Consider the following 23,514-nt stretch of genomic DNA (forward strand, 5'->3'; position numbering starts at 1 on the left):
GTTCCCCTTTTCTTTTATCTTGACCTTTTGCTATCACCCCTAATATGGGAAAGCAAGAAGTTAAAGAAGTCAACATATTTATAAAAGCATCTACTTCCCCAAACTAAATTAAAAATTAAGATCTAACAACAACAAACCAGAAAATAAAATACAGACGGATTCCAGGATTTCGTTTTCTTTCAAAAAAAAAAAAAGGAAAAAAACAAAGACCATTCAACCCCAAAGCCCAGTCAACAATTTCCTAAAGTAGCAGAAACTCCCTCCGAGGTAGATATCTGAGTCAGACACTTGTCCACCGAGCGATTCTATTGGTTTAAGATGAGCTGCGTATGAGGTAATAAAGCCGTCTGGAGGAGCAGGGGGTGGGGAGGCACCAGGGGTGTGGCCCGTGTCATCTGTCCCTTAGTTGTGTCCCCATTTTTGGCATCTCTGGTTGGGTAGGGCTGGCAGCTCCACAGATCCCAGAGCAGGTAAGTGGGGTGGGAGAGAGAGAGAATAGTATATATTGTACATATCAGAGAGAGAGATCTGAGAAACAGGATTCTCGGTGGGTGTGTTTCTGTATAACAGAGAAAGGGGGAGACCCCAGTCTCCCCTTAGGGCACCCCATTCTCCCTGCCATGTAGTCAGCACCCCCATCACTGAAAGCCTTGGAGGGGAGAGGTTGACCCTATTTGCCCTTCTCTTGTCTTGTGCTTCTGTGTCTGGGATTTGTCTTCTGGATGCCCGTGTCCTCTTAGAGCTGCCTTGTAAGCCCCCACTCCTGTGCCCCTGTGGGGCAAGATCAGTTGGAAGTGTCGGAATGAACGCTCCCTGGTCCTTCTGTTGGGGATGTCACTGAGGATGGGGTCACAGCCTCCTGCCAGCCGCCATTTGCCTATAAAAGAGAAAGTCTTTGAGAAGCCAGGTGTGGGGGCCAACACTATAAGGCTCTCCTGTCCTGGTCAGAGTGGGCAAACGGGCTTCTGTTTTTCACTCACCCTCATTTCCCGAGGGCTGTACATCTGGCCTCCCCCAAGGTTTTCCCCATAGCCCCCTGGCCCCATGGAGTGTCGGAGTGATTCCACCTGCAGGCAGCAATGGAGAGAATGACACTGTGAGAAGTCTCAAAACAAGGAGGCCTCCTATTCTATTATTTCATTTCACAGCATAGAGAGAAACTGAGAGAGAAGGGGGGATAAAGAGGGAGCACTACTTCACTTATGAAACTTCGGACTTGAACCTAGACCCTTGGACATGCTAACATGTGTACTCAGCTGGCTCCCCACCCCTCCCTCCCCCCAAGGCCTCATATTCTAAAGAGAGAAAAATTAACTTTGAGAAAACCCTCCTGGGGAGACAGGCCACCTGACCTGGGAGGCAGAATAGGAGTCTCCATTGAGGCTGGGCATTCCAAGAAACATGTCTCCGGATCCTGAGAGATTGAAAGAGCCACCAGAGCCTGTGGGGAGGCAGAGAAGAGTAAAAGCCTGCAATGGCAGAGGCTCAGCTTCAGTTTCCCCAAAGCGGCCTGCACTAGCTCTCTCATCATACACAGGTTATTCAGGCAATAGCACTGCTATTCTCCCTGGTCACTTGTGGAAGAAAGAAATAACTGTGGTAGGTGGGCCCTGTCCTCACATCCCCACCCCATCTCTGCTCAGCCCCTCACCCCAAAAGGTCCTTTTTTGCTATGATCCCACTAAGATAGTGTATAAAACAGGCAACCAAGGTGGCTGCAGGATCCACCTGCAGAGGAAGGGGGTGTCGGGGAGCTGGTGCGGCTGTGTCCCCCCTGGGTCACTGACACTGCCGTCTTGACAGCATAGATGTTTGCTTCCTCTTGGAACTTGCCAATATTTTTCTTATAGCGAATCCGCTTGTTGCCAAACCAGTTGGAGACCTGTGGGGTGTCATGCAGAAAGGAGGGTCATGTGGAAGCCTTTCCTTCTGTCAGTCCTGCAGTCCATGAGAAGCAAAGCTTTGTGTCTGAAAGCTCCTCCTCGGTACCTGAGAGACAGTGATTCCACACTTCTTGGCAAGCTCCTCCTTAGCCTCTTCACTAGGATATGGGTTACTCAGGTGTGAGTAGAAGTACTCATTCAGGACCTCAGTGGCCTGCTTGCTGAAGTTACGGCGTTTTCGCCTGCAGAGGAGGGACACGGGTTGTGATGTCGCTGGTGTCCTGGCAGGGCTGCACGTTGCTTAACTCCAGACGGCACCACTACTGTGGAGTACCATTTGGTGCAACATGGGGCCCAGGGGCTTGGAGAAGAGGGAGCCAGGTGCTGAGGTCCCCCGACCCCACCTGGCATCCAGGAAGCGGGAACGCAAGATCATGACGGCCTCACAGGTGCTCTGCTTGAGCTGCATCTGGATGGCGCTGAACTTTCGATGGATGATGCTCACCATCCGCTCCATTTCCTTGGGGGCCACGGGCCTCGTGCGGCTCTGCTCCCTCAGCAGGTTCATGACATGGGTCGTGAACTCATTACATGCCTGCATGTGGGAGCCAGTGACCCGGTGAGGAATCAGTCATTGGCCTTGGGAAACCCCCTCAATAGCCTCTCCCTCCACCCATCCCAGACGCCTCTCCTCACCTGCTCATATTTCTCCAGCTCTGAATGGTAGATGTGGCGGATCTGGGCAAGTTTGCTGCGGTAGTCCGAGTGTTCGATGGAGTTGTCAGGGGACACACCACCCCCTGATGCTGCAGCGGCTGCAGCTGCTGCTGCGGAGCCCCCTCCTTTCTCAGGGCCAGCCACACCCTCTGCCAGGAGCATGTTGTCCAAGCGCATCAGCTGTGGGTCCACGGGCTCTTCCTCTTGGGAGCTTCGAATGCTGAGGCCTAGCAAGCAGGCAAATGGACTTAGCGACCCTCAGCCCTCCTGGTGCCTCTGAGAGAATCATGTTAACGGGCCTTGGTTCCCTGCCCGGTTTCCTTTACCAGCCTCCCAGATCCCCACTTTCCTCAGGGTCCCAAGTATTCAGACTCTTAGCCAGGGTCCTATAGTGAGCAGAATTCTGTCCCCAAAGTTGAAGAGTCAAGAGGTGACCCCTCCATACCAGTTTTCTCCTTGATTTCACACAGGACGCTAAAGAGAGCAGGCTTCATTCGGTGGCAGTTTAGGGCGTGTTTCCTTGGGAGGAACAGGAGAAAGAAATTGCGGAGTCACAGAAACAGATCAAGGGATCACAAAGGAGCCTGGGTACAGGACTGGAGGTGTGCAAATCTGCAGGGGGAAGGCAGTTGGGTGTCTAATGTAGTGGGTGGGTGTGTGGGGAAGACATGAGCTTTGAGGGCATGAAGCCGCAGGGACACGGAAGGGAAGGTTCGGGCAGCTGACTAAAGGCACCTGGATGGGCTAGAGGCTGAGTGAACGCTGGGAGTAGTTGCAGAAATGAGTGAGTAGGCAGATTTTATAGATTTTAAGGAAGAGAGCTGGAGGCTGGAGAAAAAGAGAGATTGAGGTAACAGAGCTTTGGAAAACAGCGGGGAAAATATGTGCAGAGTTCGGTACAGCTACGTGGTAGGGGGTGGGCGCAGGGGACCCTGGGAATGGGCAAGGAGGGAAGCTGTGAAGCTCCTATGTTGGGGCAGAGTAGGGGCAGAGGGTGGGTGAGGACCGCTGGAGGCTCGGCCCTGGAAGCAGAGTGTAAAGAAGTGGCAGTGGCAGGAGCTCTAGGGAGAGGTGTGTACGTGCCAAGGTCTGGAGAGGATGGGGGTGGCTGTGGCTGAGTGGAGAGTTAAGGGGAGAAGACAGCACAGCAGTTTCTCAGAGTAGGAGGCTGAAGAGGCTCTGGATAAGGAGGGATGTTCCAGGAGGAATACGGGGGTCAGCGAGAGGTTAGTGGGGGGGGGAACGAGACCACCTGGGGTTCCCCCCTCTGAAGGTTGCAGGGCCTGGGGGTGGGAGGAGGTTTCAGAGGGATCACTTATATCGCAGCTCCCAGGAGTTGAGGAGGGAAGAGAGCTGTGGGATGCTGGCACCGGGGGTGGGGGCTCCCAAAAGATTCAGAGCTTGTGAATGGGGCTTCTCCTGGGTCTGTGTGGGGTCCCGGGGTGGGGGCACTCACTTGGCCTGGGCTTCGTCCAGGCTCTGGTCCGTGATGGTCATTATCTGCTGCAGAATATCCCCGATGTCTTGCTTCCCTCGGCCTCCCGGGACCCCCCCGCTACTCCCTCCGGGGTCTCCACCACCCGGAGGCTCGCCAGGGGCCCCAGGCTCCCCACCCACCAGTCCCAGGCCCCCCCGGCCCCCGCCCGGAGGGGGCGGCCCCAGCAGCCGCTCGTCCATGGTTGGGGGGGGCCCAGAGGCCCCCTCCCCCGCCTGGTTACTCCCCCCCCAAACTCGCTGGGGCCGCTGCTCCCTTCGCTCTAACCCCTGTCCGTCTCCCCGCTTCCGGCTCTCCCGGGGGTTCACCCGGGTCCAGAAGGGAGATCTGGAGTACCGCCTGGGTCCCCCACAGGAGACCCTGGCCCCCGGCGGCGGAGAAAATGGAGCCGGGGAGAGGGAGAGGGAGAGGGAGAGGGAGAGGGAGAGGGAGAGAGAGAGAGAGAGAGAGTGAGTGAGAGAGTGAGAGAGAGAGAGGCCCAAGCGGGGGGGTGTGAGAGAGGGAGGAGGGAGGAGGGGGAGCGGCGGAGGCCGGCTGGGGGAAGGGAACGGGAGGAAGCGGAGGGGAGGAGCGGAGGAACAGGGAGGAGCGGAGGGCGGGGAGAGGCGCGCAGACACAGAGGAACTGAGACTGAGTGGAGGAGGGGAGCGGGAAGGGGGCGAGGGGAGGAGCCCAGCCCACAGGGAAAACAGTGGAAGGCTCGGGGGCTGAATTTCTTCGGCCTGGGAGGGGTGTGTGGGGGTGTTGGGGGGCGGAGCTGGAGGCCTGCACTTGGGTTCCGAATCCGAATTCTAGGTGCTGTGGGCTCTGGCCGCTGGAATGCTTGGGTTCACAGACAGCTCAATTCATATTTCTTGTCCTAATGACTCCCCTCCATGTTCTACTTAATTAAAACCGGGAGAGGGGGGCTGGAGGGGTGGAGATAATTAGGGAGGTCTCCAGCCACTGCTTAATGAGCCAGTAATTAACCAGCCAGGGAGGGGAGCTGGCCTCCAGCCAGACTAGGAAGACCGCGGCCTCTAGCCTCACCTTCTTCCCTCCATCCCATAGCCCCAGACACCAGTCTTCAGTCCAGAGAGGAATTAAATTTATTCATACAATCAAACATCAGACATAGACAGACTCTGAGCAGCAATGGGGAGGGAGGGTGGGCAGGGCTAAAAGTCCTTTCACAGGCTGTAGGCCCCTTAGTCCTGGGGCTTAGGGGTCTGGGGTGGGGTAGGAGAATAACCTCTGCTGTACCCATCCTCCTCCTTACTGGGAAGGAGAGATCTGTCTCTCAGGTCATGATCTTTGGAGATCCTGTCTAGTGACTTGACTATTGGGGGTTTCCCCACAGCTCAGAACCATGGCTCCCACTCACTCCTTAAGACTAGAGGTGGTGATGAGGTGTCCCTGGGTAGCTGGGATCCTCAAACGACCCTTCAGCCCCCATTTGTTACTGGGGAGGGGTTGGTTGACATCCTACCTTGACTATTCCCAGGGTTTTGAGGAATTTCACCCCCTCCAGTTTCCAGGGGAGTGGATGATTTCTTCTGGGCCTTCCAGTCTCTGCTGCCCCTGCCAAGCAGGGCTGAGGACATATCATGGGCTGCCCAGCTCAGAGGCCCAGGATTATGAAGGGGCTCGTGGGAGGGGAGGCTCAAATCTCAGCAGGTGTGTGTGGGGGGCCTGGACCTTTGCTCTTCCATCCGACCACCACCTTGAACTCTCAGCAGCAACTCCAGGAGCTCCTGCCCCCCTGGGGGCAGGGGAGGCTCTGACCTCTGGGCTTCCATCCGCTGGCACTGTAGGAGTGGAGGGTGAGGAAGGTGTTAGTGAGGGGAGGGGAGAGGACAGGTGGTAGAGCAATTGGTAAAGGGTGCAAGTTACTGTGCACAATGACACAGGTTCAAGCCCCCCAGCCCCCACCTGCAGGGAAAGACTTCACGAATGGTGGAGCAGGCTGCTGGTGTCTCCCTTTCCCCCCATCTCCCTACTTCTCTCTGTCTCTATTGTAATTAAGACTAATAAAAATATAATGAGAAAAAATTAAAAGTAAACAAAAGCCACAGCAGGTGGGAGGAACAGGTAGGACCCCTGTGATGGGGACTGGTGCGGGGGGGGGGGGGGGTGTGGGGGGGTGGGGTGGGGGGGGCATGCTTTGGGGAAGGAGAGGGATAGAGATCCAAAAGAAAAAGTCAGTGGAACTGAAAGCCTGAGTCTTGCCTCCTAGGGGAAGTATTTCTCACCTGGTGACTGAGGATGGTGCTGTAGAGCTGTTCTCTGTCCTCAAGAGGCCGAGGTGGGGCTCGGGCTATGCTTGGGGGGTTCTGGGGGGCTTGGAAGGTGGCCCTTTGTTCCTCTAGGCGGCGGGACTGGGCCTCAGCCACCAGATCCAAAAGGAGCTCTGTCTGCAGGGAGAGCAGGGAGGCGGAGCGGGGCCCCAGGACTGGGGAGAGGAAGGGGAGGATTCAGAGACCCAGAGAAGTTGGCAGACAAAGCAGTGGTGGTGGTGAGGGTACAGGGTGAGGTAACTAGGGGCTTGGGGGCTAGAGCTAAGGGGTTGCTCTGGGGAGTCCAGAAGAGAGGTGGAGGAGAGGGTTCCGTTGGGACTTTGAGAGCCACAGAAATTACTGAGCAGGTGCTGTACCTGTATGGTGGGTCCCTGGAGGAGGGGGGGAAGGAGGAGCAGATCGCCAAGGCCGACTGGTGGTGTTCACAGAAGGCCAACTGTGCTCATCTTGGTGATGTCCCTGAGGCAAAGAAACACCAGTTCCAGCCTAGCAGGAACAGAGGAGTGGGGCTAGGCGAGCTGCCCATTTCCTCTTTCTGGGTCTTCGTTCCTGCCTCAGTATGCCCAGAGCCTTCCCAACCCCACATCCACTCACTAGGTGATTGTCTGTCCCAGGTCCTCTCACCTCCTCTCCCAGCATCCACTCCCCACCCCGTCCCATGCCCAGCTCACCTGCTCACCATCCTCTTCTTCCTGGGATCTTTCAGGCTCGGTCTCCATCCCCTGGAGGGGAGAAACTGATCGGAGGGATAGCTGGCCTTTGGGAGAAGGGCCAGATCCCCCCGGGGTTCCTGAGAGGAGTGGGGGCTGGAAGGGTGGGGGTGAGCCAGGGGCTGGATGCCTGGGTACTGAGCAGGAAGCTGGGTTCCTGGTCAGCCCCCCCATGGGCCCCGCCCATCCCTGTCGACTTCCTCCAGTTCTCTTTTCCCACCCAAAGTGCTTGCTTGGGACCTCTTCTGCCCCAGGGGAGAACAGAGAGGCTGGGAAAAGCTTCTTTAGCTGCAGTAGTGGTGGGGTGGGGGTGGGGGTCTCAGTGGGAAAAGGTCTCTTGGCCTTCTCAAGAGACTCAGTAACCCCCAACCCCAGCTGTGCTCCCTCCACCCCCCCTTCAGTTCTGTCAACACAGGAACTAACTACACAGGAAGTGGTTTCACTCCTCAGACAACCCCCAGGCCTCTTCCCTACCTAATATGACCCTGATGTAGGATTCTAACTCCTGTTTCTCACCCCTCCACCCCACCCTCTTTTATTTCTGATTGTTGAGACTGGAGGAACATGGTTCTAGTGGGAGGTATAAGGTTCAGACCCAGGAATTTTGGTTCTCAAACATATACCTCAGCACTGGATCCAACACCAATTAATGTGTTGAAGATGTATCCCTGTCCTCCAGGTGCTTACAGTCTATTCAGGGACCGAGATATGCATTGTTAAAAAGAGGCTATAAATGATCAGTGAAATCATCCTGAAACCATCATCTTTTTGTAGACATGTGAAAATCATCAGAATTCAGTGGGTCTGGTTCTTTCTTTCTTAAAAATTTATTTATTCATGAGAAAGAAGGGGGTAGGAAGAAAGAGAGAGAATCACAATCAGAGCATCAGTCTGACACATGAAATGCTGAGGACAGAACTGGAGACCTCATGCTTGAGTCTAACACTTCCCAGGTCAGGAGTCTGGTTCTGTGTAGAGGCCCCACTCCCAAACACCTGACTCTGGGAAGGAGCAGGGGCACAGTGATCTAAGATGTGACTGTAATCAGCTATTAAGAATGCATAAAGAGGGAGTCGGACATTAGTGCAGCGGGTTAAGTGCAGGTGGCGCAAAGTGCAGGCACCAGTGTAAGGATCCTGGTTCGAGCCCCCTGCTCCCCACTTGCAGGGGAGTCGATTCACAGGCAGTGAAGCGGGTCTGCAGGTGTCTTTCTCCATCTCTGTTTTCCCCTCCTCTCTTCATTTCTCTCTGTCCTGTCCAACAATGACAACATCAATAACAATAGCAACAATAAAAACAAGGGCAACAAAAGGGAAAATAAATTTTAAAAAAATGCATAAAGAACAACAGGCCCATGATGACTGCACTGGAGTTTAAAAAACACAATGACTTGGTAGTGAGTGTGGTGTAGAACTATACATTGTAGTCTTACAATCTTGTGATAAGCCATTAGTAACAAATTTAAAAAACTATGATTAATAATATCCTCAGGTAAGGTGGGGGGAGGGCACAGACTAACTATGGGTACAATGTGGAATTGTACCCCTGTAATATTACGATCTTGTAAACCATTATTAAAGCACTAAAAAAAGAATTAAAAACTAAGTCACTGATAAAAAAATAATTTACAGAAAACATACGATGAAGTGACTTGGTTATTTTTGTATAGAGATGAGTCATGAGTGTTATTTTCTAGCTGTTACTATGTTGTAAAATTCCGTACATATTAGTTGTAACCTCTTCAAATACACATAGTATATAAAATCTCTATATCAAAACCCAACTTTGAACTAGTTCTCTCCGAACACTGTGAGAGCTGTCCCTGGGTTTGAATCTCTCTTAAGCTTGACTCTTAGTAGAATTATTTAATAAGGTCACGTTAAGTGGTCCAGGGGGTGGTGCAATAGATACGTGTTGAACTCTCAAACATGAGGTCCTAACTTAAAATCCTTGGCATTGCAGTGATGCTCTGGTTCTTTCACTCTCATTAATAAATACAACTTTCTTTCTTTTTTTTTTTTAGATGGGGAAAAGAGGAAGGAGTCAAGACCACAGCACCAAAATTTTTTTTTCAGTGTGTGCGTGGGTGGGGGTGGAAGAGAAGTCAGGCTTGAACTTGAGTTGCAAACATGGCAAAGCAGCGCACTACCCAAGTGAGCTAGTTCAGTAAGTCTTAAAAAACAAAACACAAATGTTGAACGTAGGGCATAAACTTCTGAAACGCTATTCAGCCATCCCTGTATTTTTCCAATGACTCCCAAACTATACTCTTTAAAAAAAAAAAATTAACACTTCAAATAAGTTTTATTTCAGGGTGACAAATTTAGGGTTCTTAAATAGAGAGCGGTAGCTATACATAAAAACAGCGCTTCATTTCTGCAGTGGTGTGTCTAGAGGTGGAGAAAGGTAGGGAGGATGCAGTCATTAGCTGGAGTGGGCCTGGGCCACTGCTTCAGCACCAACATAGTGCCTGGCCCGTTAACAGGTGCTCAGTAAAGATCTGCCAGTCCATTTTGGGTAGTGGGGGTGGGGGTGATACACGTACAGGAAAGAGCATTGCATGTCCTAGCTCGGCTTAAGTCTGGGGTACTTACCCCACTCCACCCTCCTGCAGCCCCTCATCTTTAAACCCTCTTTCCAGGGCTGCAGCTTCTCCACGTGGGAGCCGATGAAGGTTCTGGTGGGCGTATGCTCACTGCGAGAGGGGTGCTACACTCGGGACCCCTCGCTTTGGGGTCTGGAGGGTCTTAAAATCGAGAAGAGGCCTTCCAGGCTGCCGGCCATGCAATGTGTACTCCCTTTCTGAGCCCCTCCCCGCCCCGGGGCCTTCTATTTTTGGCCACGGTTTCCCCCTTTTAAGGGTGTTACTTGGGCCAAGGGGCCACAGGTGAGCTGAGGGGACGCCCGCTCAGGGGACGGAGTTAGGCAAGGGGGCGGGATCGGAGCGCTGGGGGCGGGGCCGCAGGCTGTCAGCGCCCCCCAGTCGCCCGGCCAGTGGTCGGTGGGAGTGCCACCTCCACTCGCCGCCAAGACCCCGGATCTTCCTCTAATCACCGCCGGACTGAGCCGCGACCTGCGCATGCCTGAAGAGAACCTGCGGCCGCGAGGGGGCGGGCCGCCTCCCGCTCCTCCTCTCGATAGGCTGAGGCCAAGCGAGCAGGCCCCGCCCTCTAGCGAGGCCAAGTCCACAGACATCGTCCGGGCTTGAAGGCGGGCTCCGCCCCCGCGCGGACCAGCATCCGCTGACAACGTCCGGCAGTGCGGCGGAGCCCCGCCCCCTGACGGAGGCACGCTGTTTGACGTGGTGCGTACGCGCGGGAAGAGGCCCGCCCCGCGGCCGGGCGGGGCTTGATGACGTGCCTCCGCTGGCCCCACCCCGTCCAGTAGCGTCAGCAGATCCCAGTGGTTTCGCTGGCGGGCGATGTCCCCCGCTGTCAGCCCAGTGTGGTCCCGCAGGCCTCTGGCCGCCCCCAGTTCCAGCAGCAGTTTGGCCACCTCCACCGCTCCTTCTCGGGCCGCCAGGAAGAGCGGCGTCTGCTCCTGCACGGAAAGAAATAGCCAGTGGCCCAGGTCAGGGACTGGCCCTGCTTGACCCCACCACCTACTTGCTGGCTGGTCCCGCCCCCTTCAGGCTTGGCGGGCTGCGGGCTCTTTCCACCTCTCCGCCGCCAGTTTTGTATTTATTTTTCTTTTTGTAGCGAGCCCGCTGCCCGGTCTAACCCTGCCGTCCTGGGCGTCTTTGTCAGCTCCGGCCTGCAGCAGGGAGCGGGCGGCGCGGACGTTGTTCACGGCGGCGGCCCAGTGCAGCGCGGTTTTCCCTGGGGGGGCGGCGACAGGAGAGGAGGTTACTCAGAGGTTGGGGGCCAGGGACGCCTGGCTTCCTGTTTCCCACGGATTCTGGTTTAGGGGGAAGGGCTCGGGCCCGCCGGGTCCCTCTAAGGGGAAGCGTTGCCTGGGTGACCGCCCGCCGGTAGGAAGCCTTGTTCCGGATGACGTCGTGGGCTCGGGAGCGACAATGGGGCATTGTTCTGGGGTCACGGAGACCCCTCCCCCTGCCTCAGACTGTTCTTCCCCAGCCTAGTCCCACCGAGTCAGGTCCATGACTCTACTCTGAGGTTTAGAGGAGACACGCTCCTGTGCCACCACAGCGCAGTGACCTCTGACAGCCTCGTGGGAGGAAATGCCCCAACCTCCACTTGAGTTCCTTTGCTGCCCCTTTTGTTGCCTTTTGTCTTATGCCTGTTGTGCTCATAGCATAACATCACCCTTCGCTCCGTCATACCCCATTTATCCCTGGCCCCCACATCTGCTCGGGCTGCAATAAGTTCTTCAACCAGGTCCTCCACTGCCAGCCTGGCGGCCAGCATCAGGGCTGTGGTCCCATCCACTGTCCGTGCATCCACTGAAGTCTGTCTGTTGCGTAGTAGGATCTGGAAGATCAGAGAAGGACCGGAGATACCTGGTATATCTTGGACTGCTAATGCAGGACCCTCACATTGTAAACACACGTACACACATCTCTATCTCTCTGATTCTCATTAACACACACACACACATCTCTCTGTCTCTCTGATTCTCATTAACACACACACACACACACACACACACACACACACACACACACTGAGTGAAAGATTATAATGCTGAAGCTTCCTTCAATGGGATATGCCCCAGCCTCGAACCTGGGTAGTGCACATGGTAAAGATGCACACTATCCAAGCGAGCTATTTCACCTCTCAATCTATATTCAGTCATACGTCTTTGTTTCTCAGTTCCCCAGGCGCTCAACACCTTTCTCTTGGCCAAGACCTATAGAGGATATGGTTGTCCAACTTTACGGGCAAGTTTGCCTCCATCTACCCAGTAGCACCCCCAGTGTACACTGACCTGGCAGACCTCCTGAGCGTCAGCAGCCACAGCTGTGTGAAGTGGGGTCCTCCCTGCTCTGTCTGCTTGGTTAGGGTTAGATCCAGCTTCAAGGAGGCGACGGGCTGCAGTTGGTCGAGCAAATCGCGCAGCCAGGTGCAGAGGGGTCTCCCCGGTGCCTACAGTGTGAGCCTGGGGACAGGCCCCTCCACCCAGTAGAGGTTCCCAGGGCTCTGGGCCTCCTAACCACGCCCCCTGGAAAGTTTTGGACTCTACGTCCCCACAGCAGACAGCAGACATCAGGGGTGTCACTCCATCTGTAGGTGAAACACCAGAGGGATGGAAGAAGGTCAAATATAAGGACACTACTGGGAGAGGAGGAGAACATGGAGGCTTAGAGAGTTAGGGGGAAACCCAGCTCTGGGTTTTGTATAGCTTCAGTCAAGTGAATTTTCTCCTTTAAGCTTCAGTTTCCTCAACTGTAAAAGGGGCCAGAATTCTAACTCTCTAGCATTCTAGGAGAATGATTCTTACTTGAAAGACTTGTTAAAGCAGATTCCCTAAGTGGTTGAGAAAACAAAAATTGGGGGAGCGGGTGTCGGGCAGTAGTGCCGCGGCTTGGTTAAGCTCACATGGCACAAAGCTCAAAGACCAGCATAAGAATCCCGAGCCCTCGGCTCCCCATGTTGAAGGGGGGCCGCTTCACAAGCGGTGAAGCAGGTCTGCAGATGTCTATCTTTCTCCCTGTCTGTCTTCCCTCCTCAATTTTTCTCTGTTCTATCCAACAACAACGACATCAATAACAATAATAACCACAACAATAATAAAAAAACAAGGGCAACAAAAGGGAAAAAAAAATGGTGGCTCATAGGTTCCTAGTTTGATCCCTAGAACCCACATACCAGAGTGATCCTCTTGGCTTGTCCCTCTCTGTGTATCATGTCAATCTCTCTCATATGTAATAAGCCTTAAAAAAAAGATTCCTGGGAGTCGGGCTGTAGCGCAGCGGGTTAAGCGCAGGTGGCGCAAAGCACAAGGACCGGCATTAGGATCCCGGTTCAAACCCCGGCTCCCCACCTGCAGGGGAGTCGCTTCAAAGGCGGTGAAGCAGGTCTGCAGGTGTCTATCTTTCTCTCCTCCTCTCTGTCTTCCCCTCCTCTCACCATTTCTCTCTGTCCTATCCAACAACAACAACAATAATAACTACAACAATAAAACAACAAGGGCAACAAAAGGGAATAAATAAAATAAAAAAAAAAAGATTCCTTATCTCAGAACCTGAAGATTTGCATTTTTTTTTTTTGCCTCCAGGGTTATTGCTGGGTCTCAGTGCCTGTACTACGTATGAATCCACTGCTCCTGGAGGCTATTTTTTCCCCTTTTGTTTCCCTTGTTATAATTTTTCCCCCTTTACTGGGGGATTAATGTTTTACAGTCAACAGTAAATACAGTAGTTTGTACATGCATAACATTTCTCAGTTTTCCACATAACAATACAACCCCCTCTGCCATCCTTTTCCAAGACCTGTATTTTTTCCTCCACCCACCCCAGAGTCTTACTTTGGTGCAAGTTTATCATTCTTGTTATTGTTGTTGTAATTGTTGGATAGGACAGAGAAATCGAGATAGGAGGGGAAGACAGAGGGGGAGAGAAAGACACCTGTAGACCTGCTTCACCACTTGTGAAGTGACCCCCCTACAGATGGGGAGCTGAGACTCGAACCGAGATCCTTATGCCAGTCCTCGTGCTTCTAGCCATGTGCTACCACCTGGTCCCCAAGATTTGCATTTCTAATCAATTCCCTATGATGCTGATTCTCCTGCCCAGGAGCACATTTTGAAAATCACTGACCTAAGGTACTTACTTTAACATTAGTTCTGCCAGTCCCAACGTCAGAGGATGACCTGAATCTAAAAGGGCCAAAAAAGCATTTTCATTTTTTTGATCTGGGTTCATTCACATACCAGGTCCACGGGAGTCCAGGTCAGAGACATCCATCTCAGATTCCTGGGGAGGTGTCAGCATGACTGTCTGGGGGAGTTCCTGACAGTCACCACTCAGAGGCCAGAGCTGGCACTTGGAAGGAGAGACCATTTCTTCAGCCTTGGGGATCAGAAGAAGGAACAGTGAAGGCATTTGACTTGTCCCTTCAACCCCTCCCACACCTGAGGACCATTTCTGCCTCAGTGGTCTCACCTGGCGCATCTCTCCTTCCTCTGGGCCTAAGCACATTATAACTCCATCCTCATCGACTTCTGATTTCAGTGTCCTTGGAGAAGTGTGGATAGGTGGAGGTTATATGGTTTTATAATGTAAGGAAACCAGGATTTCCTACAGTCTTCCTTCCCCTTTCCTTCTTGTCTTTGGCTTCTCTGATATCATTTCTGGTCACAAATATCTGTAGAAGGAGGGGTCCCCCTCCCTGAGCCCCATTTTCTCCCCACTCACTTAAGACCAATGCTGTCCTCACCCAACGGGGGCCGGCGGCGGTGAGGAGCTGGCTGAGAACGAGACCTTCTAATAAACCCAGGTGGTAGCCAGAGGGCCCCATGCTCTCTGCGGCGCCTCCTTATAAGCTGGAGGACTAGAAGAGCCCCGAGGGCCAGTAGAAGCACCCCAGCCACTGGGGAGCACAGCAGAGGCCAGGGAAGCTGCTTGTTGAGAGGTGCTGCTGGTGGGAGAGATACAGTCATTCCTGGTGAGGTTAGGCAGTACATTTATTATTATTGTTATTGTTATTATTATTATTATTACCAGAGGGCTGCTCAGCTCTGGCTTATGGTGGTGGTAGAGATTGAACCTGGGATGTCAAAATCTCAGGTACTGAAATCTTTTTTGCATGCCTACTATACTATCTCCCCAGGCCCCCAGCCAACATTTACTTGAGGAAAATGCAGTATCCTTTCCCTGCCTCAATGTCTTCATCTGTAAAATGGGATTTTTAACATGCATGCTTCATAATTATTATTTGGAGGATTAGATGAGTTAACACTGTAAAGGGCTTAATGCAAGGCTGGGCATACAGTAAGTGCTGTGTCTTTCATATACAACAAACACAGATAATACAGAGATAACTGAACACACTTAGTTTAATAGAGGGGATACACTAGAACTCAAGAATCGTAGGAGATATTTAAGAGGTTAGGATAAAGAATTTGGGCAGGGGATAAAGACCGTATAAAGCAAATGGGCCGTGAGGAGAGTCAACTGCAGAAAGGGGTTAAGGAGGGTAAGTCTTCACAAAGAACATTTGGACCCTAGTGATACTGTTTCATTTGATCTCTGTAGTTGGTTGCTGGTAATGACAGCTGGACCTGGAAGTTAGGGACAATGATGGGGTCACCTACCAGAGCCTGCATGAGGGTGGGCAGCTAGCAGAGGTCCTGGAAGCAGTGGTTCCAGGACCCCCACTGCAGCCATCGCAGCAAGGAAGCGGAGCAGGAGCCCAGGGTCCCAGGGACAGCGTGATGCAGAGTGGTCAGGGCCACAGTGGGACAAATCTACACCCATCACCACCACAAACCTGTGGGGAAGGCATCTCAGAGATTCCTGTGTTGGTCCCTGGCTCCCATCCCTCTGCCCATGAAAAAACTGGTGCCGGGCCTATCTCTGTACAGCCTTCTTACCCAGTACTGAGGGAGTCTGTTTCCTTGCCTGCTGGCTGTGTGTGTATAGCTGCATTTTCCTGGTGATGAGAGGAGTCCAACATTCCTCCTAGTACCTCTTTGGCCTGGGCCCCTGGATAGGGGTATACCATGTCCCGACCATCTCGATCTTTCCTCACCCAGAGCCCCACCCTTAGAGTCAGGGACAGGGCTCGGGCCAGGACAAGCAGCTGCTGGTCCAGCACTAGAGGCTTCAGCACTACCAACAGAGCCAGGGAGGTCTCCTGCTCTGTATCTCCATCTCCATCTCTGGGCCTACAGTCACCCCCATCCCAGCCACATTCGGCAGTGTTGCAGCCTTTCTCACAGTGCCCATTGTGGAAGTGGTCACGACAGTACTGGTCATAGGCAGGCCTGTGGGGTAAAGAGAGGGGCACTCAGGGTCCTCAGAGAACCCCCACTCCCCTCTTCCCCCAGAGAAGATTCTTGATTCTCCACAGCCTTTAGGACACTGGTCACTCTAAAACAATGGGCTTAGACCCTGGATGGCAGGTGACTCAGATTCTTTGATGTCATCCCATAACCTTGTTCCCCAAGATTGTCTCCTCTTCTTACTCTCCAAGTTCTTTTTTTTTTTTTTTTTTTGAGAGATGCAGAGACACACAGAGAAACAACAAGCACTGCTTAGCTCTGGTTTATGGTGGTGCAGGGAATTGAACCTGGGATTTAGGAGCCTCAGGCATGAGAGTCTGTCTGCATAACAACTATGCTGTCTCCCTGGCTCCCCAAGTTATGTCTTCCTTAAGGAACTCAAGGCCCTTTTATCTCAGGGATACATGTTGCTAGAAGCTATTCCATGGCAACAAGACCTAGAGATTGAAGCTTGAGGCCAGAGCCCACAAAGTTCTAGTAAAGTATTCCAGACACACTTTCTTAGTGTGTGCCCTCTTTCATAGTCCCCACAGCAAATACTGATGCTGCCTTCTAGGTTGGAATCTAGCAGTCTCTAGCCCCACTTAGTGATGGAAACTTCCTGGAACTTGAGGCTGTGGCCACTCTGTAGTGCAGAGGCATTTGTGTCTGGGGTTGAGTGGTGGCACACTCAGTTGAGCTTACACATTACCATAACCAAGGAACCAGGTTCAAGCAACTGGTCCCCAACTGTGGTGGTGGGGGGTGGTCTACACAAGTAGTGAAGCAGTGCTGCAAGTGTCTCTCTCCCTCTTTCCCTCTAAGTTTTTCTCTGTCCTATCAAATACATAAATAAAAAATAAATAGTAAAAAGGTGCCTACATTCTCCCTCTCACTCTTACTAGTTCTCCCCACCCATTCCCCACTCAGGGTTATAGGCTCACGTGCAGGCTGCAGGAGTCTCACAGTCAAAGCCGTCAAACAGACACTCTTCAGAGTCACACTGTGGATGACATTGGCCGTCCCGGAAGAGAAGCCAGCAACGAGACTGGGAGGGACAACCCTTCCAGGGGTCTGGGACCCCCAGGGAGCAGTCACCCCCATCCCAGTTTCCTCCTGGGCCACTGCAGCCAGCATCACAGGCCCCATCTCCACTTCGTCCCTCACACCCATCTGCTCCGGGCTTTTGACATAAGGGCCCTGGAGAGCTGGGAGGACAGGAACAGCGAAAGCCTGATCCCCCCAGCCCTGGGGTCTCTGAGCAGCTGCCATTGTGTAGGCATGGAGAGGGAGGGCCACAGCCTTTCAGTACTGGCGGGGTGAGGCAGTCAGGACCCCCATAGCCATTGAGGCAGGCACAGAGTGGTGGGGAGCCTGGCTTAGGGGAGGGCAGACACAGGCCACCATGGTGGCAGTGATGAAGGCCACAGGAGGGGGCTCTGTGGCTGCAGGTAGGGCCTTCAAAACCCTGCAGAGAAGAGGAGAAATGTTAGGGAAGGACCTTGTACTATTTTTACTTCCCCTCAAGAAAACTGGGTTAAGACATTTCAGGGCGTCCTAGGTTCTCATATCAGAAAGGGGCTTCAGAGGACATCAAGTTGATCCTTTTACAGATGTCCCATGGCAGTTACACACAGTGACGTGTTACATGGTGGTGAGGATGGATGAGCCATAGTTGTGTGCTGCAACCTGGCTAAAGTGCAACTCTGTTTCAGGTCCTGGAAGACTAACTGGTTAGTAGAATGATAGTAACTGGTTGAATTTTGTCTTAATCCCTGGAGCTAACTAAGGTTATACACTTTCTCTTCTGGAAGAGAAACAAAGTAGAGGAGGACATAGGCACATCAGTGTTAATATTGCAATTCTTGGATTAGGCTGATGTGTGTTCTATTGTAAAATAAGATAAGGTCCTGCACAATGAGTTAATGCATCATAAACCAAAGCTTGAGATTAATCCAGTTTCAGGTATCTGAAGCTCATGAGCACATACACACAGAATTATAAGAACTTATTCAAGGTCACCCAGTTTGACCTACTAGACAGTGCCCATGATTTCTGAGTATTTACCGCCTGACTCTGCCTTTCCCTGATTGCTTTCAAGAGCCACTCACCCCTTTGAATAGGGGGTGGTTTTTCCAGTAATTCCCATCGCAATGTCCCTAACCCCCCCCCTCCCCCCAGCATTTTGCCTGTTAGGGCATTAGGAAAGGGAGCTCTGTCATCACTCACCTGGGGACAGTGGCAGATGAAACCTGAAGGTGTGCCTGCTGTGGCTTCACAAGACCCTCCATGGGAACAGGGCTGGCTCTGGCAGGGGTTTACCTCTACTTCACACAACTGACCTGTGGTGGGGTGGGATTAGTTGTCATATATACTTCAGTTACTGCCTCTTTCCTAGCTCATTCTTGGGAGTTGACACACCTCTAACTGTTTAGGCAAAGGTATCCTGAGGCATTTCTCTAGGCTAGGTAGAAGGATGGGCAAGGTTACTAGGCTGGCTCATGGGTGGGGCTATCTGAGTTTCTTTTTTTTTTAAATATTTATTTTATTTATTTATTCCCTTTTGTTGCCCTTGTTGTTTTATTGTTGTAGCTATTATTGTTGTTGGATAGGACAGAGAGAAATGGAGACAGGACGGGAAGACAGAGAGGAGGAGAGAAAGATAGATACCTGCAGACCTGCTTCACCGCCTGTGAAGCGACTCCCCTGCAGGTGGGGAGCCAGGGTTTGAACTGGGATCCTTATGCCGGTCCTTGTGCTTTGCGCCACCTGCGCTTAACCCGCTGCGCTACAGCCCGACTCCCATCTGAGTTTCTTTTTAAAAAATATTTTATTTATTCCCTTTTGTTGCCCTTGTTTTTTATTATTGTAGTTATTATTGTTGTTGTCATTGTTGGACAGGACAGAGAGAAATGGAGAGAGGAGGGGAAGACAGAGAGGGGGAGAGAAAGACACTTGCAGAACTGCTTCACTGCTTGTGGAGTGGGCCCCCTGCAGGTGGGGAGCCAGGGGCTTGAACCAGGATCCTTATACCGGTCCTTGTGCTTTGTGTGCTGAGTTTCTATAGCCCTCCCTACTTGTCGGGAAATTGTGAGGATGTGGTTGAGCTTGGCAGGGCTTGACTTGAGGGGACGTCCATCCTGTCAGTCTCTCTCTCTACTGAGAGGTCGAGCAAGGATGGACCCAACCCCCCAAGGTTTGCCTCATCTTATCAGACTCCCTGTCTCACAAAGCACCCTGCATTCCTGACACTATGGCCTGCTCCCTTATTATCTACATAATTACTGTTTTGCCTGAAAGATCCCCACCCATTCCATTCCTTTGATCTGTCTTCTTTCTACCCTCAAGGCCCTCCCTGCCTGCAGGGCATTATTAATCCTATCAACTAAAACCCTCTCAACAGTTGCTAAGGAAGTTCCTACTTTTCCCAACTCCCTTTTGCCTTTTTCCGCCCCTTTCCAAACCATGTCAAGCCATTTCCATTTCTGACTTGCCACTGCTGGGTCTGCCTTTCAAAAGCCTTAGCTCTCTGATCAATAAAGAATTGCTTCGCCGCCACGAGCTCTGTTCCTGAGTCATCTCTCTCATGTGGCTGAGTGAGTAGAAGCCCAGGCTGGCTCCAGTCATGTTCTCTCCAACCCAGAGAGTATGTGCCCGAGAAGCACCTCCACGATAGCCAGCACCTACTCAGCTGTGCCACAGAGATTCCTATGCCCCATACCAGGTCTCACCTGTGTGTCCAGGCAAACACTGGCAGTAGAAGGCATTGACCAGAGAATGGCAGGCTGCAGTACCCCTGGGGTCACAGGGCTGGTCTAGACACTCATCCACATCTCCCTCACATCGCAGCCCCACAAAGCCTGGAGGGCAGGTGCAGAGGAAGCCTCCAGGTTTAGGAGTGCAGGTCCCATGGTTGTGACAGGGTTGGGACTGACAGGCATCATGGAGTTCCTTTGAGCAATTCTGTCCATTGTAGCCTGGGGCACACTGAAAGTAAAGAGGATGAGGCAGGAAAGTAATCAGCAAGCCCACCTCAGCACTATAGTGGACCCAGCTCAACACAACCTACCCAACCCCACCTTCCAGTTAAAAGCATCATTCAACTTGTGATACATCACAGCTATGTGTGGTTAACCCTTTTAGCTCAACTTCACACTATACAAAATCTTTTTATTTAGTAGAGACAGAGAGATCAAGAGGCTTTCCGTGTCCCTCTCAATGTCAAAGCTTCCTTCTGTGTAGTGAGGGCCAGACTGTAACCTGGGTCATGCACATGGCAGTGCAGCACACTATCCAAGTGAGCTATTTCACTGGCCCATGTGAAATATGTATGCAACCTATCTCCCACCCTAGTCTCAATCTATATAACCAATTGTAACTCAACATAGCTTTTTTTTTTTTTTTTCTAGCTATGGTTTATGGTTTATGGAGTACAGAGGAACATTTCTTTTAAAATTTTTTTTTATTTTCCCTTTTGTTGCCCTTGTTGTTTTTCATTGTTGTTGTAGTTATTATTGTTGTTATTGATGTCGTTGTTCTTAGGACAGAGAGAAACGGAAAGAGGAGGGGAAGACAGAGAGGGAGAGAAAAAGATAGACACCTGAAGACCTGTCTCACCACCTGTGAAGCGACTCCCCTGCAGGTGGGGAGCAGAGGGCTTGAACTGGGATCGTTAGGCCCATCCTTGCACTTTGTGCCACGTGTGCTTAACCCGCTGTGCTACCACCCGACTTCCTGGAACATTTCTTTCTTTTCCTCCTCTTCCTCCTCCTTCCCTTCTTCTTCCTCTTCCTCCTCCTCTTCTTCTCTGTCTTCTCCTCCCCTTCTCCCTTCCCCTTCTCCTCCTCCTCCTCCTTCTAAAAAAACCTTTCAATTACACACCCACCAGGCTTTGCTATGCTTTATTGATTTGTTATTTTATGCCAGGTGCTGTTTTGGCCACTAAAATTGGAAAGAAAATTAGAACTCACCCTTGCTTTTGTGAAGAGCTTCATTAACCAGGGGGCAGGGGAGACAGCCTTACTGCACACTATATGCCTAACCTTGTAAAATCATAACAATCCTCTATAAGGATTCTTTCATTTGATTCTCATTTTACAGAAAAGGAACTGATTTCTTGATAGGTTAAGTGATTTGCACAAGGACTGGAGGTGGGATTCAGCTCCATAAGTGAAGTCCTAAACTACTTTCTGATCGTTTCATATTCTACTGGTGAGAGAAGGATTGTTAACAAATTCTGTGCTATGGGCTGAGTGCTTGCAGGAGGAAGGAGAACATGCAAGAATGGAGCACCACGATGGCTTTAGAAAGTTGGAGAGTGACCTAGGAGGTGGTGCAGTGGGTGAAGCACTGGACTCTCCAACATGAGGTCCCAAATTTGATCACTGGCACCACATGCACCAGAGAGATACTTTGGTTCTCCTCCTCTCCTTCTCCTGTCTGTCAAAAGTAAGTAAATAAATAAATAAATCTTCACATAACCATTGTGCTATCTCCCCAGTCCTTAAATAAATAAATCTTAAAGAAAGGTGCAGAGAAAAGTCTTCACAGTAATCTGAGGAGTAACCAGAGATGTGGAAGAAGCATAGGATAGTCTTTAGAAACCTCTGGAGGTGAATGTTTCGTGAAAGAAAAAAAATAAAGCTGAGTGCCTGACTAATTAATTAATTAACTAATTAATGAGAGAGAAGAGGGGTTCAAACTCAGGACCTCATGTTTGCAAGCCACTGTGCCACCCCACCCCCCAAGCCTGTAGGCCTCATTCTAAAAAATAAGACCAATCACAGAAAGATTTAAAGCAGGGAACTGACAGGTTTGTTTTTATGCTTTCAACAGAGCACCTTGGTAGCAGAGTAAGGGTTGAACCTCCAGAAGGACACATACACAAAAGGTGGAAGGATAATGACAGAGCTGAGAGGTGTTTATGAGGTAAAACTGTACGACTAGGTAGTTGGTAGGATGTGTAGGGTAAAGGAAATAGAAATAAATGGATTATGCCACCATCCCACCTCACACTCTTTTCCACATCCAGCCCATCCTTGCCTCCCCTTTCTCCTCTGCTCTAGACCCACTTACCTGGCAGAAGTACCCATTGGGCTGGACCACACAGGTGCCCCCGTGCTGGCAGGGGCTGACTTTGCATGGGTTCACTTTGTCCTGGCATGTACTGCCTTGGAACCCAGGGGGGCACTGGCAGAAATAGGAAGCACCGTTGTCCATGCACTGGCCTCCATTGTGGCACAAAGATAAGACTTCTGTGCCTGGGGAAAGAGACAAACAGGGGTTTCTAAAAGCTAAGTGGGGTGGAAGGGTGTTCAGGGCTCCCCAATGAACAGAGAGGACTGTGGGAGGCACTAACATCCTTGGGTGGGTGAGGACTCTATGAGCCCAAAGAACCGGTATCTCCTGATGCTGACGATACTGAAACATCAAGTGCTTGTTGATAGTTCTGCCAGAATGGAGTGCAGAATCTCTTTTTAACTTATAAGTGATTATTTTCTTGTCCTAAGATAGCTTTCAAACAAGAAAGAACTCAAGTGAGGGAGTTGGGTGGTAGAGCAGTGGGAGTTCTATGGCCTTTGATGTTCTCCCACTGTGATTCCCTCTAGAAAAGTCTTTCCCTGGGTGGGGGAGATAGCATAATGGTTATGTAAACAGACTCTCATGCCTGAGGCTCCAAAGTCCCAGGTTCAATCCTCCACACCACCATAAGCCAGAGCTGAGCAGTGCTCCGGTGTTTCTCTCTGTGTCTCTCTCTGTCTGCATCTCTCTCAAAAATAAAATAAATAAATTTAAAAAGTCTTCCCTTCATTTTCCTATAAAACCTCATGTGAATTAGTGAGGGAAATCTTTTTATAAGGGGGTTGGTGTAACATCAAAGTGAGGCAGGTGCTATGAAATGTGAAGTGCAATTGGGATAATCGTGGACCACTCTAGTTATGGCGATAGTAATGAACATAGATGCTTTATCCTGGGCTATATCCCTGGGGGTTGCATTAAACTGGGCTGGTTGTATTGAATGTGGTGCTAGAAGCAGAGTTGTTTTACGTTGCCTTGAGTGTTGAGCTATAGAATAAGGAATTATGTTTAGTTCATCTGTGTTGTTTGACCCTTAGTTGGTTGTTTTGACCAAGTTATGTTTGAATGCCCTTAAAGTAAGAGGGAAACATGACCCTTTTCTTTCTTTAATTTTTTTATTATGTTTATTTTCCTTTTTGTTGTCCTTGTTTTTATTGTTGTTGATGATGTCATTGTTGGATAGGAAAGAGAAAAATGCAGAGAGGAGGGGAAGACAGAGAGGGGAAGATAAAGATAGACACCTGCAGACCTGCCTGTGAAGCGACCCCCCTGCAGGTGGGGAGCTGGGGGCTCGAATTGGGATCCTTACTCTGGTCCTTGCACTTTGCGCCACGTGTGCTTAACCGCTGCACTACCGCCTGACTCCCAGACCCTTTTCTTTAGTATTTTATCTTTTTAAAAATTAATTTATTTATTTATTATTGCATAGAGACAGAGAGAAATTGAGAAAAGAGGGGAGAAAGAGAGACACC

At 51.2% G+C, this 23,514-nt stretch overlaps 3 protein-coding genes across 14 annotated transcripts in view; all 3 read right to left on the bottom strand.

Moving 5' to 3' along the window:
- Window positions 1-4: 4 nt before the first annotated feature.
- On the bottom strand, window positions 5-4,550 carry PBX2 (PBX homeobox 2). Its single transcript, XM_007527406.3, has 9 exons — window positions 4,057-4,550; window positions 3,046-3,119; window positions 2,580-2,827; window positions 2,288-2,478; window positions 1,990-2,125; window positions 1,729-1,882; window positions 1,353-1,441; window positions 981-1,067; window positions 5-877 (listed from the first exon to the last, which is right to left on the bottom strand). Exons 1-9 carry the CDS (start codon window positions 4,275-4,277, stop codon window positions 785-787), a joined length of 1,293 nt encoding a protein of 430 aa, XP_007527468.1. The 5' UTR covers window positions 4,278-4,550; the 3' UTR covers window positions 5-784.
- A 615-nt stretch (window positions 4,551-5,165) lies between these two features.
- GPSM3 (G protein signaling modulator 3) lies at window positions 5,166-9,895 on the bottom strand. Of its 10 annotated transcripts, none has more exons than XM_060189558.1 (6): window positions 9,676-9,893; window positions 7,705-7,782; window positions 7,043-7,107; window positions 6,728-6,857; window positions 6,327-6,526; window positions 5,166-5,882 (listed from the first exon to the last, which is right to left on the bottom strand). In XM_060189558.1, exons 3-6 carry the CDS (start codon window positions 7,088-7,090, stop codon window positions 5,745-5,747), a joined length of 516 nt encoding a protein of 171 aa, XP_060045541.1. In that variant the 5' UTR covers window positions 7,091-7,107; window positions 7,705-7,782; window positions 9,676-9,893; the 3' UTR covers window positions 5,166-5,744. The 10 variants fall into 10 exon arrangements, with proteins under 10 accessions (XP_060045541.1, XP_060045543.1, XP_016045604.1 ...); XM_060189560.1 differs by having other exon boundaries at window positions 6,728-6,830; window positions 9,676-9,892; XM_016190118.2 differs by lacking the exon at window positions 7,705-7,782 and having other exon boundaries at window positions 9,676-9,895.
- The window catches only part of NOTCH4 (notch receptor 4), a 30,131-nt gene continuing 15,983 nt past the window's right edge, over window positions 9,367-23,514 (bottom strand). The window contains exons 17-29 of one of the 3 annotated variants that reach the window (XM_060189531.1): window positions 22,040-22,224; window positions 19,696-19,951; window positions 18,194-18,306; window positions 16,909-17,432; window positions 15,575-15,967; window positions 15,296-15,471; window positions 14,397-14,616; window positions 14,145-14,217; window positions 13,913-14,051; window positions 11,969-12,264; window positions 11,364-11,511; window positions 10,802-10,899; window positions 9,367-10,621 (exon numbers count right to left, since the gene is read on the bottom strand). In XM_060189531.1, the coding sequence (XP_060045514.1) occupies window positions 9,911-10,621; window positions 10,802-10,899; window positions 11,364-11,511; window positions 11,969-12,264; window positions 13,913-14,051; window positions 14,145-14,217; window positions 14,397-14,616; window positions 15,296-15,471; window positions 15,575-15,967; window positions 16,909-17,432; window positions 18,194-18,306; window positions 19,696-19,951; window positions 22,040-22,224 (3,332 nt within the window). In that variant the 3' untranslated portion in view covers window positions 9,367-9,910. Of the gene's footprint in view, window positions 10,622-10,801; window positions 10,900-11,363; window positions 11,512-11,968; window positions 12,265-13,912; window positions 14,052-14,144; window positions 14,218-14,396; window positions 14,620-15,295; window positions 15,472-15,574; window positions 15,968-16,908; window positions 17,433-18,193; window positions 18,307-19,695; window positions 19,952-22,039; window positions 22,225-23,514 lie in introns of all 3 variants that reach the window. The other 2 variants (XM_060189530.1, XM_060189532.1) reach the window with 2 other exon arrangements.

The sequence above is a fragment of the Erinaceus europaeus genome, chromosome 4, assembly GCF_950295315.1.
Source record: "Erinaceus europaeus chromosome 4, mEriEur2.1, whole genome shotgun sequence".
NCBI classification, from domain to species: Eukaryota; Metazoa; Chordata; class Mammalia; order Eulipotyphla; family Erinaceidae; genus Erinaceus; species Erinaceus europaeus.